Source organism: Lithobates pipiens, unplaced genomic scaffold (genome assembly GCF_037356315.1).
Source record: "Lithobates pipiens isolate NorthernLeopardFrog02 unplaced genomic scaffold, aLitPip1_a1.2 Scaffold_28, whole genome shotgun sequence".
NCBI lineage: Eukaryota > Metazoa > Chordata > Amphibia > Anura > Ranidae > Lithobates > Lithobates pipiens.
Window position 1 is genome coordinate 142268983 of NW_027507789.1, and position 19562 is coordinate 142288544.

At 46.3% G+C, this 19562-nt stretch overlaps 1 protein-coding gene across 1 annotated transcript in view; it reads left to right on the forward strand.

Moving 5' to 3' along the window:
- The window catches only part of GAA (alpha glucosidase), a 215772-nt gene that overhangs the window by 182755 nt on the left and 13455 nt on the right, over positions 1 to 19562 (forward strand). Inside the window, exons 18-19 of the mRNA XM_077459632.1 lie at positions 1912 to 2076; positions 5509 to 5661. Coding sequence (XP_077315758.1) covers positions 1912 to 2076; positions 5509 to 5661 — 318 coding nt within the window. The remainder of the gene's footprint in view (positions 1 to 1911; positions 2077 to 5508; positions 5662 to 19562) is intronic.

Genomic DNA, 19562 nt, shown 5'->3' on the forward strand with positions numbered 1-19562 from the left:
GAGAACCAAATTCAGATCCCATGGGCATACTGGAGGTTTGACTGGCGGTCTTATCCGCATGGCCCCCTGGATGAAAGCCCGCACCAGGGAATGTGATGCAAGTGGCTTCTGAAAAAACACTGACAAGGCCGAAATCTGCACCTTGATAGTGTTTACGACCAAATTCATTTCTAGGCCTGACTGGAGAAAGACCAAGATCCTGCTAATGACATACTTTCTAGGATGACATTCCCTGAGTTCACACCAGGAAACATATGCCTTCCAGATTTTGTAGTAAATAAGCCTGGAGGCCGGCCTTCTGGCATTGACCAGAGTAGAAAGGACTGGCCCCAAAAGCCCACGATCCCTCAGAATGTGGGTCTCAGCAGCCAAACCGTCAAATTCAGACTGTGTAAAGCAGGATGGTAAATTGGACCCTGTGAGAGCAGATCTGGCCGGAGAGGAAGGATCCATGGCCTGCCTACTGCCAACTTAATGATCTCTGCGTACCAAGGTCGCCTGGGCCAAGCCGGGCTACCAAAAACACCGACTTTGTTTCCCTCTTGATTCTTCCCAGGAACCGTGATATATAGGATTAACTTCCCTTACCTGTCCTCGCCGCAGGAATTGCTGAAACAGACAAATTCCAGCCTTCACCCATCACGGCAGGCAGTGTTAGCCAACCTTCAGGTTTATCTGGGGCTCTTTCTCGGAAGAGCCTCCTACCTGGACCATGTAAAAGACTCTGCCAGAAACTTTCGTGCGCTCTGTATATACAGTACACCAAGTCTGGTTTTCCCAGAGCCCAGTCTTCCAATAGGAGAGGACTTACAGGCCAAACCTCGTTTCTTTGGCTGACGAGGCCCGGGTACCATACCATCTTGGGAGTCAAATATCGGCCTGAGGTATGGATCCGGTTTGTTGTAGCCCTTAGGCCCCCGCAGGGACCTGCACAGAGCTAAAGTTTTACGTGACCAACCACCATAGACACTGGCGAAAAAACTGAGGTGCCTCCCATATGGGAGGGGTTATATAGGGGAGGAATTCTCCTTAATTGGGGTTAACCAGTGTCCAATCACCAGAGGTGCCTATATAACCCACTATGTAATGAAGCTCCTGTGTCCCGTGATGTATGATCAAGAAAGGTCATTTTATTAAACATCACTTATACTGAACTTTTGCAATGGGCATATTAGCACTTATCAAAAAAAGGGTTATTAGGCTGCTATTACACTGATTCACAGGTGCAGTGCAGGGCCACTGTGGCTTTCCTGCAGGTTAGCTGCACTGAGCCATAGACTATTATATCCTATAGGTTTGGTGCGCTTTCTGAAAGTGCACCAAAATGCTTGATTGCAGGAGCTTTGGTGCGCTTTCAGAAAGTGCATCACACCCACAAGATATATTAGAAATCTATGGCAAAGCACAGCTAACCTGCCAGAAAGCCGCAGGTGCGCTATTCTACCCGCGGTGCAGATAAACTGCAGCACATCAGTATGAAAGCAGCCTTATAGGGGGCTCAGGACAATAAGGGCTCTTTTATATTTGTGGTTTGGGGGGCAGTAAAATCCCATAGTTCATTGTGGCCCTTGGCTGGTTACCAAATAACTTAAGCTGCCCTAGCACTTCAAAAGTACCCATGGCCTACAGTGTGTTAGTTGGCTTCTCTCCCAGATATTTTATGCTAGTCATGATAAAGGAATATTTTGCATTCGGAGTCCAACACAGCTGCAAATTCATCTGTTCTTATTTTGTACTGATTTAATTTGTTCTTGTTTGTAGTATTATCGTTATGAAATGTGTAGTTCAGTTATGTATTGCTTTTTAAATATTGCAGCCTTGTTTGGTAAATCTTTGTCATGGTAACAAAAGCAGTGGAAGTGTATATTAGTATATTTTGTTTTATTATCTATTTGTTCTTTTTTCCTACAGTTACCAGGTTTGACCACACAGGAGACACGCAAGAATAGTTTGATGCTAGTGGTGGCGCTTACTATGGAAGGATTTGCACGAGGAGACTTATTCTGGGATGATGGAGACAGTTTAGCAACCTTTGAGAGAAGAGATTTTACCCAAGTGCTGTTTATTGCTACAAATGTAAGATTTTTTTTTATTTTGCAATATATCAGGGATGTTATGCTATTAAAGGGACTCTGTCATCACTTTTAAGGCTACTCACATGCATGAAATGTTTATAATTAGCACATGCTGGTGCTGCCCTTGCTATAGCAATTTATTGTGCCTTTTCTCAGTAATAACTAAAAGAAATGAGATATTTACAAATAAGGATATCTATATTAGGAAAATGAAGCAGGGGGTAAGAAGAGGTGGCAGGGAGATGAAGGGAGATTGAGCTTCATGCTGGCATGTTCATTCTCACTTTCCCAGATCCAAGAGCCTCTTTCCCATCTTTAAACACTCCCATCAGGTGTGTCTTGGCGAATCACATCTATGCTTGTGGAATTAATGAAGACTTGTCCAATACATTACGCAATAGCTTGTCATTATTCATTGTCCCATTTGTGTGACCTATGAGTTAAAACTGAACTCCAGGCAAAAATATTATTACATGTCAATTACTGGTGCTTTCATACCTTGTTGTAAAATGTTTGTTGTTTATTTCCCCACTGTGTTATCTTTGTGCAATCCAGGTTTCATTTTTTGAATCAAGCTTCATTTTCGGTGACATCCATGTTGCAAGACCAGTGCCCACTATGCTGCGCATCCCCCTGGCCACTGGTCTTGTCTGTGACCCACTGAATATCTTTAAAGAGAGAGAGCATTGACATAATTGTGTCCCCATTCACTGTTGTGGGAGGGCTAGGGCATAATTCTTGCACCACATCGCTAAATTTGGAAAATGGAGTAGATGCTTCTTCTAATTCTATGTTCTGTTCTATGCTATGTATTTGACAGATACAATACAGAACAAAACAGCTAGTGATTCATGCTCAAGGTTCTCTGTCTGTCCTTGCCTTCCAGGGCCAGATTAAAGTAGGTGCTATTGGAGTTGCAGCTCCAGGCCCTGACCTTAATATAGGCCCAGGATGCACAGGCTTCTGTGCTACAAGTGACAATGCGCTTCTCTGGGCAGTTCCCTCAGAACCTCTGTGCACAACACTCAGGGTGGACACGGAGTGACAGCTGCCAGGGCATGGATGTGTTTATAGGCTTCAGAAAGGGCATCCCGTGATGGCTTAGAAATAGTCTGGTGCTTGGATGCTGATGCCTGCTGGTGCTACTGCTGTCTAGTGGTGGAAAGGCAGAGTTGCAAATGGACTGTATGGGAAGGGATACTGAGATTGGCGGTTTCTGAGAGATGAACAGATGGAGGGGGGGGGTGTTTGTGTACAGGTAAGGGCAGTGGGGGAGCAGGGGTCAAAGCTGAAGCAGCTGCATAAAGAGTTTAGCTCTTGTGGAGTAAGGGTTAAGAGGTGTTTGCAAAAATAATCTGAGAGAAGAGGGCAGCAATGAGCTTTGGATGTGGGGGCAGAAGTGCCCTCTCTACATAGCAAACCCTTGAACCCTGCATTCTGTGCATATCTCACTCCGTGTATTACCTTTATAGTCTCCTGAACCCAGCACTCTGTGTATTACAGTCTTGTAAACCCAACCCTCTGTGTATTACACACTCCTGAACTCAGCACTCTGTCTATTATGCCCTTCTAAACCCTGCACTCTGTCTATTAAGCACTCCTGAACACAGCACTCTATGTATTATGCACTCCTAAACCCTGTGCTTGTGTGTTATGCACTCCTGGTTTTACTGGTTAACACTGCCCCTTTAAGACCCTCCCACTGTACAATTTGGCCACACCCACCCTATGACTTGGCGCGCTCCTCCATGGGAAGGAGTAGTGTTCCTGCACCTATTCTCTTAAAAAAATCCCTGGGCATAGCCGGCCAAAAAGAACAGGTCATACACAAAAGCAATGGGCTGATGCTTGACCAGCCCTGCATTCCTCATGCACCGCCTGGGACCGGTAGTGGGATTAATAATGGACACCACTAGAGCAGTCCTAATGGAAGCTTGGTATTGGTAACTGCACTGCTGCACCCTTTCACCTCAGGGCCCATGTGGGCCTTAAGTGATGCACAGCCCTTAAGGCCCACCAAAATCCCGAGCACCAAGCCCTTGATGCTCTTAATCCGGCCCTGGCACCCTCCCCACTCAACGGAGATCAGGAAGAGAGGAGGAGGGCTGTGTAGCAAAGGCTCTGCTTGTGATATGTAACCCATGCACAAGCAGAGAGAAGAATGTGAGCTGTCTGCTGATGGCTCACATCCCATACACCAAGCCTAACCTGGTGGGGGTTTGTAGTAGTTTTCTATGCTGAAAACTGCTGCAATCTTTCTTGATTAGTCAGAGCCCATGTCCCTTTTCTATTTCACTCTGAAATCAGTGGTGCAGATAGACCTAAAACAGGTTTATCTGCTCAGACATAATCGTTAATTTTACGCAAAGCCATTTTTAAATCTGTTCTCCAGGAGGCACATTTTAGTTTATATTAAAGCTGCATAGATTTAAGTTTTATCGATTTCAAGAATCATGCTGAGAGTCACTAACATTTACCCAGCAGTTTTTTTTTTTCAGTCCACCCACCTGTTGATTCTGCCAGTAGATTGGTTATTTTACTACTAACGGTAACAGGTCAAGTTACCCAGCAAAAGAGGCCTGCGCTCTCATGATTTCTTTTCTCCACACATCAGTGGTATTTACCACCATTGAAGAAAAGTTCCAGCCTGTTTAAAGGGCTAATTTTATTACAGTGATATACCATGGTAAGCAGCGCTAAAATTTTACTGAGATGTGAGAAGTGTGGGCAAGGCTTTTCAAGGATGCACACAGGTACCACTCATAGGTCACAAAACCTATGATCCATAGTAAAACACATTGTCCCATATTATTATTTTTATCCTAGAAAGTCCCTACACAGTTTTATTATAATTTTTGAGATGTCCTTTTTTTTTGCACAGTAAAAACACTTGGTTATTAGTCAAAGTTTACATTTTTCCACTAAGTGCATTGCATTTCTTCTGCACATTTTCGTGTGCTGCGTTAGGCAAAATGAATAGGCTGACAGCACATCTCAACATCACAGAAAATGGATATGCACCTTTTCTGACAGTTTTGTTTTTCGCCTGTTGAACCGGTCAGTAGAGCTGTTTTTCAACGAACAGTAACTGGACAAGTTATCTAGCAAAAAAGGCAGTTACATTGACAGGAAATCCCTTTTTTTTTATCCACTAAATGGTCAGAGCAGCAGCCTGTCAGTCAACCGGCGGGAGTATCGAATGCAAAGAACTGAATAAAAGCAGAGGGAAACTAATGTCCTCCAGAATTGGGAGCTGCTGGTCACTCTATTAAAAGGCATGAAAAAGAAAGCGAAACAATTACTCTTACCAATATAATAAATCCCTGCACATTTTTATTCAGTAGGCAAAAGGGGAGTATTTATTATTTAGGGTTACATACATTTTATTGTTGTCTTCTCCATGCCTCAGTTTTCTGTTTGTTTCTTACCACAGAATGCCCTTCTAAGTGAAGTGATACAACTGAACAGCCAAGCAGATGGCCTGAAGTTGCAATCAGTGCAAATTTATGGGATTATGAATCCTCCAAAGAAAGTGCTTGTTGATCAGGTTGTTACTGAAGATTTCACCTACAGGAACGACACCAAGGTAATTTTTGTTGTGACTAAAGGAATTGTTTGTCTATAAACCTGCATGAACAATACGATGGGAAAACTGAATAAAAAAAAGCTTATATCTTCAGCTTGTTCACCTAAAGTGGAGTTCCACTTATTTTTCTGTTTATTAAAAGTCAGCAGCTACAAAAAGTGTAGCTGCTGACTTTTGATAAACACACACTCACCTGTCCTACAATCCACCCCCGGTCTCCTCGGCGCCCACATTACAAGTATTGGCACCCGGGCGGTGACAGCTTGCAGCTTCACAGCCGGGTGCACATTTTTATTTAACTTTTATTAATGAAAGCATTATTAAACACAAACATTGTATATATTGCAGCTTACCAATCCTTAGATGCGGTGGCTGCATTAGTTTACTTTTTCTTACCCTTTTTTCAAAGCCAGTATGCCAATGAGGAGAGAGAAGAGGTGGGGCCAAGCAGCTTTGTGTGTGAATGGGCACGTAGAGCAGCGGCTTTGGAACACACCTGCTCAGGTGCCCCCAAAACAAGCAGTTTGCTCTGGGGGCACTTGGCAGTAGCGAGGGGTCTGGAGCACTTGCAGGGGACCCGAGAAGAGGAGGATCCAGGCAGCTCTGTGCAAAACCACTGCACAAAGCAGGTAAAGTATGTGTGTTAGCAAAAAAAAACAACAAGCCTTTAAGCTCCTTGGCGGTATGATTGTCAGACTTTTGAATCTCAAAGCAGTACATTTTTTTTTTTGCATAGAAATTTGGTGTTTTATATTGTAGGCCTGTAAGTCTTAGTAATAACACACTTAAATCTGTCCAAACAAGAGACTAGTAGACATCCTGGGTATGATAAAGTTTGAAACAGGAAATCAAAAATTATAATATAAAAAATAACACTAATTATAAAAAAATAATAATATAGTAATAATAAAAATGAATTTCCCCCACAAATCACTATCGCTCAATTCTGCAAGTGTTCTAATTTACTATCGCTGTTATCAAGTTGGTGTAAAACCACTTTTGACGTAAAGGGTCACTTTTTGATTGCCATGGTCAATCTCAAGTTTCCAAGCAGAAAGAACGGTATATACAATATAAAAGTGCAGGCAGGGCACTGGACAAAGCATTAGGGACAAAGGGGATGTAAAATTATTTGATAACGGTAATGTAATTTGCAAAGTCCTGTACACACAATCGGAAATCCAGTCAGCAAATGCCGATGAGAGCTTTTGGTCGGAAATTCCGACCGTGTGCATGCTTCCTCGGACTTTTGCTGGCAGAATTTCTGCCAGCAAAAGATTGAGAGCAGGTTCTCTATATTTTTCCAATGGAAAAAATTCAGATCCTTTGTAGCAATTGTGACGAACAACATTCCTACGCATGTTCGGAAACAATTTGACACATGCTTGGAAGCATTGAACTTCATTTTCTCAGCTCATCGTAGTGTTGTACGTCACCGCGTTCGAAAAAAGTTTTCTCCATTGGAAAATCCGATCCGAAAATCCGATCGTGTGTACGCGGAATAAGATTAAAGTGTACTGTGCTATATTTTTTGTACTTTTTGAATTTGCTGCCGGGCTCCTCCCCCATGCGTTGACACTCACAGGGAATGGAGCCTGGCACACAGAGCATCAAGCGGATGATAAGACGGAGGACACAGCGGGGGGGACATTGCAGGATCCTGGTGACAAGGTAAGTATGCTGTACCAGGATTCTGCAATGCAATCCCGAGTGTGGCTAGGGGTTACTGCTAATGGTACTGCAATTTAACCCCGAGCCACACTTGGGAATACCGACAGGAGGGGTAATGTCACTTTAAGCAGAGGTAGGTGGTTCTGGTTGTAGCTTTTCCATCAAAGCTCATGAAGACACTAAAGACGGACAGCAAGAAATGTAAGTATTACCTTCTTCTTTTTTTTTTTTTTTCTGCAAGTCCGATTTGGAGTTTAAAAATAGTGATTATAAAGGTTACTGATTGACATTGCTTGTTATCAACTGTCTGTGTACATGCAGACTACTTGAACCCCACACAAATTGTTATATATTGAAGCTTACTAGTCCTTGAATTTGGTGGCTGCATTAGCTTTCTATTTTTCAGGCTATTTAGGTCTATTTTTAACTATATTTTAACAAGGTGAGCCTATTCAATAAAGCCACCGCACCACTTTTCTGCCATTTAATCTCTCTTGTTAATGTATTGCACCAAATTCATGAAGTATTTGCGACTCTTTTGGTCCTGATAGTGACTCATGCACCAAATTGACAATGAATGCCCAAATTCAAAATAACATACCAACAGTTCATATGCGGCGAAAGTTGAGATAATTAAGACCAATTCTTTTTTGGTGTACAGAGAGAGAAACTCTCAGGCTCAGACTGATTTTGCAAAAAGCGTTTCACACACCTTCCGAAAGTGGTGCATCATGAGCCAAATACAACTTCTAGTAAGGCCGCTGAATTTGGTGGATTCTGCACCACTTTTAGAACTCGTGAGAGACACTTTTTGCAAAATATGTCCATACTATTCTTTATGAATTTCAGGGATTGTGTCCTAAGGTGACGACGCTCACTCAATGCACTGTATCTTTGGAAGAGTAGAGTTTTCACTGGCTGATATCTAACATTTTGTGGAATGGTTATTTGGATATGGAGCCATGTTTCTTTTTGTTTTGTGTTTTATGAGGGTTTTTATATTTTGCGTGGATGCACAGTTTGTGTCTATAGCAGGGGTGTCCAAACTTTTTTCAAAGAGGGCCAGATTTGATGAAGTGAACATGTGTGAGGTCCGACCATTTTGCCTGATATTCTTTGAACCAATAACATTAAATGCAAATTAACTATTTTATTGTTAAACGCCATACTTTTCATTTCGACACACAGATGACAAATATTAACATGTGTTACATCCCTCTGCCTTTCATATCTGAAGGCCAGATGAAAAAAATAATTCCAGGAAGCTGAAATGTATGTCAGGAACATTGTAAAGTACATTACATATTATTGGTAATAAAGGTTGTCTGTAAATTTTTAAGTTAAAAAAATATGAACAGGAACATAACACCAAGTATACACGCTGTGTCCAAATATATCTTTAACTGAGTAAGACCAACTGACATTAACTGAGATTTTACAATGTATTCATCTCAATTGATAAAAAACTTGCCTGCACACTGCTGTGGGGGAAGAGTCATTTAAGGATGAGCTTGGGCATGCTATTTGGATCTATCTATCTATCTATATTATAATCTCTTTTGTGGCCCCCAACGAATCCCCAAGCGCTGCTCAATTCTAAGGATGAGCTTGGGAGTGCTGACAGCTCGCAGTGCTAATCGCAGGCACTGAGACACTTCCCAATCTCTGCAGAGATCGGGAAATGTCTCAGTGCCTGTAATTAGCGTTGCGCGCTGTCAGTTTCCCGGCGGGCTCAGGCATGTGGAGTTGTGAACACGCCAGAGCTCATACTTAGTACTGAGCAGTGCTCGGGGATTTGTTGGGGGCCACAAAAGAGATATATCCAAATTACCAGTGGGGCCATATTAAAATGGAACACAGGTTGGACTTTGGACATGCCTGGTATATAGGATACGATATACAATATGCATTACCTGGTTTTGATATTGAGCAGCATTGTCACCCTTGTCACCTCCCCTCTCCCGCTTTCTATTACATAAAGGGGAGTTGTGTTATACTTGACAGAAGAATGCTCGAAAGGTAGACAACATTGCTTGAGATTTCAGTTCAGTGCTAGGGAAGTTGCATGGACTCAAGATTCTTGTAGGTTAAACAGGAAATGCTGTGTACTTTGCAGAAAAAATACTTGGCATACCTACTGCAGCACAGCACCGCACCACATAGGACTGGGAGAGTTCAACATATTACATTTGGGTATTCGGTTTAGATATCCTTAACCACTTCAATACCGGGCACTTAAACACCTTCCTGCCCAGACCAATTTTGAGCTTTCAGCGCTGTCGCACTTTGAATGACAATTGCGCGGTCATGCTACACTGTACTCAAATGACATTTTTATCATTTTTTTCCCACAATTAGAGCTTTCTTTTGGTGGTATTTGATCACCTCTGCGGTTTTTATTTTTTGCTAAACAAATAAAAAAATACCGAGCATTTTGAAAAAAAAAACTTTGTAAATAAGTAAGTTATCTCCTTCACTGATGGGCACTGATGGGGTTACACTGATGGGCACTGATAAGGTGGCACTGATGGGCACCGATGAAGTGGCACTGGTAGGCGGCACTGATGGGCACTGATATGCGACACTGATGGGCACTGATAGGCGACACTGATGGGTGGCACTGATGGGCGACACGGATGGGCACTGATAGGTGGCACAAATTGCCACTGATAGCTGCCACTGATGGGCGGCATGGATGGGCATGGGTAGGCGGCACAGATGGGCATGGATGGGCACTGATAGGCGGCACAGATGGGAACTGATAGGCGGCATTGTATTATAATATACTGTACTAATGGATGCCAATCAGTGCCAAACAATAATGCATGCCAATCAGTGATGCCCATTGTGGGCACTGATTGGCATCCATTATGGGCACTGATTGGCATCCATTGTGGCACTGACTGGAATCCCTGGTGGTCTAGGGTGGCATACCTTGTCCTGGACATCCCTGGTGGTCTGGTGGTGTCCCTGGTGGTCCAGTGTGGGCATCCTCGGGGGGGCTGTGCTGATAATCGTTTAGCACAGGCCCCCCCGTCAGAGGAGCAGCCGCGAGTGAGGAAAAGCCGATCACCGGCTCTTCCTATTTACACTGTGATCAGCCGTGATTGGACACGGCTGATCACATGGTAAAGAGTCTCCGTCGGAGACTCTTTACCGAGATCACAGTAAGACTGACACTCCGCAACAACGATCGCCGCGATGCGCGCCCCCGGCTCATAATCCTGATCACGTCATATGACGTCCGATTAGGATTTTGCAACCACTTTGCCACTGTCAATTGCTTATAGGGCGGGCGGCAAGTGGGTAAAGTGGTTGTAAACTCTCTCCTATACCCAGTAAAGTGAACAGCCTCAGATGATACACAGATTAACCACTTAAGGACCGCCGTATTGCCATTGTACGTCATCACAATGGCACAGGCAGGCATAAGCACGTACATGTACGTGCCTGCCTTCCAGCGGGTGGGGGGTCCGATCGGACCCCCTCCCGCTGGATACGGCGGTCCGGTTCGCTCCAGGAGCGATCCGTGATGAGGGGATGGCCGTTGGTTTCTGGCCACCCCCTCTGGATCGCTCCTGGCCAATGAGAGGCTTCCTCCCACTGTGTATTGTTTACACAGGAAGGAGGAAGTGATGTCATTCTCCTCGGGGCGGTCTTTTTGACTGGACTACGAGGAGAAGACTAAAAGTAAGTGTGCACCAACACTGCACTGACATGTAGGTACACACAGGCACACAACCCCCCCCCCCCCCCTTTTGCCAGTGTCACTAAGCAATCATTTTTCTGATCGCTGCATTAGTGTCGCTAGGTAGCTAGTTATTTTTTTAGGTTCACCGCCAGGTTTTTATAGCGCTAAGTCCCCCGATATACTACCCAATAATGGTTTTAACCCCCTGATTGCCCCTAGTTAACCCTTTCACCCCCTTTTACCAGTGTCACTAAGCGATCATTTTTCTGATCGCTGCATTAGCGTCGCTAGTGTCGCTAGGTAGCTAGTTTTTTTTTTAGGTTCACCGCCAGGTTTAGGTACCCCGATATACTACCCAATAATGGTTTTAACCCCCTGATTGCCCCTAGTTAACCCTTTCACCCCCTTTTGCCAGTGTCACTAAGCGATCGTTTTTCTGATCGCTGCATTAGTGTCACTAGTGCCGCTAGGTAGCTAGTTATTTTTTTAGGTTCACCGCCAGGTTTTTATAGCGCTAGGTACCCCGATATACTACCCAATAATGGTTTTAACCCCCTGATTGCCCCTAGTTAACCCTTTCACCCCCTTTTGCCAGTGTCACTAAGCGATCGTTTTTCTGATCGCTGCATTAGTGTCACTAGTGTCGTTAGGTAGCTAGTTATTTTTTTAGGTTCACCGCCAGGTTTTTATAGCGTTAGGTACCCCCATATACTACCCAATAATGGTTTTAACCCCATGATTGCCCCTAGTTAACCCTTTCACCAGCGATCACAGTATAAGTGTCACTGGTGACGCTGGTTAGCCAGTTAGTTATTTAGGTTCCCCGCCAGGTTTTTATATAGCGCCAGGGACCCCCATATACTACCTAATAAAAATTTGAACCCCCCGATTGCCCCTAGTTAACCCTTTCACCACTGATCACCGTATAAGTGTTACGGGTGACTCTGGTTAGTTTGCTTTTTATAGCATCAGGGCACCCACCATTTATTACCCAATAAAGGTTTAACCCCCTGATCACACGGCGGGTGATATCAATTAGGTTTTAGGGTCAGGGTCTGCGTCGCCGCAGGCAGCGCTAGGTTAGTGCCAGTACCGCTAACACCCACACGCAAAGCATAAACCTCCCGTAGTGGTATAGAATCTGAACAGATCAATATCTGATCTGATCAGATCTATACTAGCGTCCCCAGCAGTTCAGGGTTCCAAAAAAATGCATTGTTAGCAGGATCAGCCCAGATACCTGCTAGCACCTGCGTTTTGCCCCTCTGCCCAGCCCACCCAAGTGCAGTATCGATCGATCACTGTCACTTAGGCCGCGTACACACGCGCGGACTGTTCGCCCAACCTTGTTCGGCAAACAGTTTGTCAAACAGTCCGCTCAAAATTTGCATGAGCGGACTTGCCCACACACGAGCGGACTGTTTGACGAACAAGGTTGGGCAAACAGTTCGCTCAACTTTTGAAATGAACGGACTCGCCCACGTAAGGCGGAGGCAAGTCCGCCCATTTCGAGCGCGTGTACAGGTAGGCGGGGCCCGCGAAGGAGACGTCGCGGGCTCCGCCGCCTGGAATGGGCTTAAAGGGGAACCCCAACGCCGAAAAAAATCGGCGTGGGGGTTCCCCCCCAAGTCCACACCAGACCCTTGTCCGAGCACGCTACCCGGCCGGCCAGGAAAGGGGGGCGAGCGAGCGCGCCCCCCCTCCTGAGCCTTACCAGGCCGCGTGCCCTCAACATGGGGGGGTGCCTTGGGGAAGGGGGGGGCCGCGTGGCCCCCCCCACCCCAAAGCACCTTGTCCCCATGTTGATGAGGACAAGGGCCTCTTCCCGACAACCCTGGCCGTTGGTTGTCGGGGTCTGCGGGCGGGGGGCTTATCGGAATCCGGGAGCCCCCTTTAAGAAGGGGGCCCCCGGATACTGGCCCCCCACCCTATGTGAATGAGTATGGGGTACAATGTACCCCTACCCATTCACCTGTGAAATAAAGTACAAATAAAAACACAACACAGGGGGAAAAAATATTTTATTGCACAGCCGGGGGTCTTCCGTCTTCGGGGGTCTTCTCGCCGGACTCCTCCGCTATGTGTGTGTAGCTCTTTTGCCAGCGGAGGAGTCCGGCTTTCTTCCTCCCCGCCGCCGGCCTCTTCTCCCGACTTCGGGGGTCTTGTCCCCCTCTTCGGTTCTTCTGCCGGGCCACCGCGCCTGGTCCGGTGGCCCGGTCTTCTGTCGCCGTCTTCCGTTCTTCTGTCGCCGCCTTCGGTTCTTCTGCCGGGCCACCGCGCCTTCTTGTAGCTCTTTTACAGGCGGTGGCCCGGTCTTCTGTCGCCGTCGCCGCCTTCCGTTCGTGTTCTTCTTCTTGTTCTTCTCCAGGCGATGTTGACACGTCGCTCCCTCCGGCCGGAATGCCAGAGCCGCCCTGCGCTGTGACTTATATAGTGACAATGGGGCGGGGTCACATGGTATATGTCACATGGGTTGATGTCACATGGTGACCCCGCCCCCTTACGATGTCATAGTCCCCATGTGACATCAACCCATGTGACCAACCCATGTGACATATACCATGTGACCCCGCCCCATTGTCACTATATAAGTGACCGCACAGCGCGTCCCCGGCATTCCGGCCGGAGAGCTCGTCGAGTCAACATCTCCAGGAGAAGAACAAGAAGAACAAGAAGAAGAACAAGAACGGAAGGCGGCGACGGCGACAGAAGACCGGGCCACCGCCTGTAAAAGAGCTACAAGAAGGCGCGGTGGCCCGGCAGAAGAACCGAAGGCGGCGACAGAAGAACGGAAGACGGCGACAGAAGACCGGGCCACCGGACCAGGCGCGGTGGCCCGGCAGAAGAACCGAAGAGGGGGACAAGACCCCCGAAGTCGGGAGAAGAGGCCGGCGGCGGGGAGGAAGAAAGCCGGACTCCTCCGCTGGCAAAAGAGCTACACACACATAGCGGAGGAGTCCGGCGAGAAGACCCCCGAAGACGGAAGACCCCCGGCTGTGCAATAAAATATTTTTTCCCCCTGTGTTGTGTTTTTATTTGTACTTTATTTCACAGGTGAATGGGTAGGGGTACATTGTACCCCATACTCATTCACATAGGGTGGGGGGCCGGTATCGGGGGCCCCCTTCTTAAAGGGGGCTCCCGGATTCCGATAAGCCCCCCGCCCGCAGACCCCGACAACCAACGGCCAGGGTTGTCGGGAAGAGGCCCTTGTCCTCATCAACATGGGGACAAGGTGCTTTGGGGTGGGGGGGCCGCGCGGCCCCCCCTTCCCCAAGGCACCCCCCATGTTGAGGGCACGCGGCCTGGTACGGCTCAGGAGGGGGGGCGCGCTCGCTCGCCCCCCTTTCCTGGCCGGCCGGGTAGCGTGCTCGGACAAGGGTCTGGTGTGGACTTGGGGGGAACCCCCACGCCGATTTTTTTCGGCGTTGGGGTTCCCCTTTAAGCCCATTCCAGGCGGCGGAGCCCGCGACGTCTCCTTCGCGGGCCCCGCCTGCCTGTACACGCGCTCGAAATGGGCGGACTTTCCGAGCGGGAACAGTCCGCTCATTTCGAAAGTACAGCGGACAGGCCCACACACGGGCGGACTGTTCGCTCAAACACAGTTTCAGCGGACAGTTTTTCGGAATTTCCGAAAGACTTTGTCCGTCCAACTGTCCGCTGAAACTGTCCGCTGAAAGCCCACACACGAGCGGACTGTCCGCCCAAACACTGTTCAGCGGACAAGGTTGGGCGAACAGTCCGCCCGTGTGTACGCGGCCTTACACTTACAAAACACTAAACACATAACTGCAGCGATCGCAGAGTCAGGCCTGATCCCTGCGATCGCTAACAGTTTTTTTGGTAGCATTTTATATTTAAATCCAGAAGGCAGTGCTTGGTTTTCGGGGTCCCGTACGTGGCTAGGCTCCCAAAAAGTCCCTCACATGTGGTATCCCCGTACTCGGGAGAAGCAGCAGAATTTATTTTGGGGTGCAATTCCACATATAACCATGGCATGTGTGAGCAATATATCATTTAGTGACAACTTTTTGTAAAAAAATAAAAAAAAAATTATTGTTTGTCATTATTCAATCCCTTGGGACAAAAAAAATATTCAATGGTCTCAACATGGCCCTCAGCAAATAGCTTGGGGTATCTACTTTCCAAAATGGGGTCATTTGGGGGGGTTTTGTGCCATCTTGGCATTTTATGGCCTTCAAAACTGTGATAGGTAGTGATAGGTATTGAGGAGTAAAATAAAAAATGTATGCCCTTAGAAATCCTGAAGGCGGTGCTTGGATTTCGGGGTCCCGTACGCGGCTAGGCTCCCAAAAAGTCCCACACATGTGGTATCCCTGTACTCAGGAGAAGCAGCAGAATGTATTTTGGGGTGTCATTTCACATATGCCCATGGCATGTGTGAGCAATATATCATTTAGTGACAACTTTGTGCAAAAAAAAAAAAAAGTTTGTAATATTCCCGCAACTTGTGGCAAAATATAAAATATTCCATGGACTCAACATGCCTCTCAGTAAATAGCTTGGGGTGTCTACTTTCCAAAATGGGGTCATTTTGGGGGGTTTTGTGCTATTTTGGCATTTTATGGCCTTCGAAACTGTGAGGCCGCGTACACACGCGCGGACTGTTCGCCCAACTTTGTCCGTCAAACAGTTTCGGCAAACAGTCCGCTCAAAATTAGCATGGACGGACATGGCCACACACGACGGACGAACAGTTTGCTGAAACCGTGCGCGATGACGTGAACGGCACGTACGACGGGATGAAAAATACGACGTCCTATACACTGCATTATAACTTTCGGCGTGTAAATCCTTTCTGAGCATGCGCGGAACTTAGTTTGACGAACAAGCCTACACACGAGCGGACTGTTCGCTGAAACAAGGTTTCAGCGGACAGTTTTTCGGAAATTCCGTAAAACCTTGTTCGTCAAACTGTCCGCTGAAACTGTCCGCTGAAAGCCCACACACGAGCGGACTGTCCGCCCAAACACTGTTCAGCGGACAAAGTTGGGCGAACAGTCCGCGCGTGTGTACGCGGCCTGATAGGTAGTGAGGAGTGAAATCAAAAATTTGCACCCTTAGAAATCCTGAAGGCAGTGATTGGATTTCAGGGTGCCGTGCGCGACTAGACTCCCAAAAAGTCCCACACATGTGGTATCCCCATACTCCGGAGAAGTAGCGGAATATATTTTGGGGTGCAATTCCACATATAACCATGGCATGTGTGAGCAATATATCATTTAGTGACAACTTTTTGTAAATTTTTTTTTTTTTTTTTTGTCATTATTCAATCCCTTAGGACAAAAAAAATAAATATTCAATGGGCTCAACATACCCATCAGCAATTTCCTTGGGATGTCTACTTTCCAAAATGGGGTCATTTGGGGGGGTTTGTACTGCCCTGCCATTTTAGCACCTCAAGAAATGAGATAGGCAGTCATAAATTAAAAGCTGTGTAAATTCCAGAAAATGTACTCTAGTTTGTAGACGCTATAACTTTTGTGCAAACCAAAAAATATACGCTTATTGACATTTTTTTTACTAAAGACATGTGGCTGAATAAATTTTGCCCTCAATGTATGACTAAAATTTAGTTTATTCGATTTTTCTTATAACAAAAAGAAGAAAATATCTTTTTTTTTCAAAATTTTCGCTCTTTTTCCATTTATATCGCAAAAAATAAAAATTGCAGAGGCAATCAAATACCATCAAAAGAAAGCTCTATTTGTGGAAAGAAAAGGACACAAATTTCGTTTGGGTGCAATATTGCATGACCGCGCAATTACCAGTTAAAGCAGCGCAGTGCAAAATTGGAAAAAGACCTCTGGTCCTTAAGGTGTTTATTGGTCCGGGGCTGTAGTAGTTAACCACCTCAATACAGTGCACTTACACACCCTTCCTGACCAGACTAATTTTCAGCTTTCAGTGCTCTCACAGTTTGAATGACAATTACTCAGTCATGCAACACTGTACCCACATGAAACTTGCGTCTTTTTTTACACACAAATAGAGCTTTCTTTTAGTGGTATTTAATCACCAGTGTTTTTTTTTTTTTTTGTGCTATAGATAAAAAAAACGTAAATTTTGTGAAAAAAAATGCATTTTCTTTGTCATAAAATGTTGCTAATTAGTAATTTTTCTTCATAAATTTTGGCCAAAATTTATACTGCTACATATCTTGGTAAAAATAACCCACTTTGGTGTATATTATTTGGTCTTTGTGAAAGTTATAGAGTCTACAAACTATGGTGCCAATCACTGAAAATTGATCACATCTGATCAGGCCTTCAGTACATCAGGTGTATCTCATTTCTTGAGACACTAACAAGTCAGGAAAGCACAAATACCCCCCAAATGACCCCTTTTTACAAAGTAGACATTCCAAGGTATTAAGTAAGTAGCATGGTGAGTTTTTTTAAGTTGTAATTTTTTCCCACAATTCTTTGCAAAATGAAGATTTTTTTTTTTTTTACTAAATTGTCATATTATCAGGTTATTTCTCACACACAGCATATGCATACAACAAATGCCACCCCAAAATACATTCTGCTACTCTTCCCGAGTATGGCGATACCACATGTGTGAGACTTTTCCATAGCATGGCCACATACAGAGCACCAACATTGAAGTGGCACTTTCAGACGCTCTCATTTCACGGCCACCTATTACACTTTTGAAGGCCCTGGAGTACCAGGACAATGGAATTGCCCATAAAATTACCCCATTTTGGAACGCTAACACCCCAACATATAATCTGTGAGGCATAATGAGTCTTTTGAACGGTTCATTTTTTTCCAAAAGTTTTTGGAAAATGTGGAAAAAAAATGAAACCGCATTTTCTTTTACACAAAATTGTCAGTTTATAAGCTATTTCTAACACACAGCATGTATATAGCAAAAATGACATCCCAAAAGACATTCTGCTACTCCTCCCGAGTATGGTGATACCACATGTGTAGAACTTTTACACAGCCTGGCCATATACAGAGGCCGAACATTGAAGTAGTACCTTCAGGCGTTCTAGGAGCATAAACGACACATCTCATTTCATTCCTACCCATCACACTTTTGAAGGTCCTGGAGCACTAGGACAATGGAATTACCTCCAAAATGACCCCATTTTGGAAAGCAAACACCCCAACGTATATTCTATGAGGCATGGGCTGCAAAAACATACTCTGGTACTCTTATGGGCTGCAGATAGGTACTCGGGTACTCTGATGGCCTGGTGACAGGTACTTGGGTACTCTGATGGCCTGGTGACAGGTACTCGGGTACTCTGATGGCCTGGTGACAGGTACTCGGGTACTCTGATGGCCTGGTGACAGGTTCTCTGATGGGCTGGTGACAGGTACTTGAGTACTCTGATGGCCTGGTGACAGGTACTGGGGTACTCTGATGGCCTGGTGACAGGTTCTCTGATGGCCTGGTGACAGGTACTTGAGTACTCTGATGGCCTGGTGACAGGTTCTCTGATGGGCTGGTGACAGGTACTTAAGTACTCTGATGAACTGGTGACAGGTACTGGGGTACACTGATGGCCTGGTGACAGGTACTGGGGTACTCTGATGGCCTGGTGACAGGTACTGGGGTACTCTGATGGCCTGGTGACAGGTACTCAGGTACTCTGATGGCCTGGTGACAGGTTCTCTGATGACTGGTATTTGGGTACTCTGAAGGGCGATGATAGGTACTCGTATGGACCGTGACAAGTACTCGGGTATGCAGATGAACTGTGACAGGTATTCAGGTACTTGGGTACTCAGATGGACTGGGACAGGTACTCAGATGAACTGTGACAGGTACTCGGGTACTCAGATGGACCGTGACAGGTACTCGGATGGACTGTGACAGGTACTCGGTTACTCGGATGGACTGTGACAGGTCCTCGGGTACTCTGATGGGCTGTGACAGGTCCTCGGGTACTCTGATGGGCTGTGACAGGTCCTCGGGTACTCTGATGGGCTGTGACAGGTCCTCGGGTACTCTGATGGGCTGTGACAGGTACTCGGGTATTTTGATGGGCTGTGACAGGTACTCGGATGGACTGTGACGGGTACTCGGATGGACTGTGACGGGTACTCGGATGGACTGTGACGGGTACTCGGATGGACTGTGACAGGTGCTCGGTTACTCGGATGGACTGTGACAGGTCCTCGGGTACTCTGATGGGCTGTGACAGGTCCTCGGGTACTCTGATGGGCTGTGACAGGTCCTCGGGTACTCTGATGGGCTGCGACAGGTCCTCGGGTACTCTGATGGGCTGTGACAGGTCCTCGGGTACTCTGATGGGCTGTGACAGGTCCTCGGGTACTCTGATGGGCTGTGACAGGTCCTCGGGTACTCTGATGGGCTGTGACAGGTCCTTGGGTACTCTGATGGGCTGTGACAGGTCCTCGGGTACTCTGATGGGCTGTGACAGGTCCTCGGGTACTCTGATGGGCTGTGACAGGTACTCGGGTATTTTGATGGGCTGTGACGGGTACTCGGATGGACTGTGACGGGTACTCGGATGGACTGTGACGGGTACTCGGAT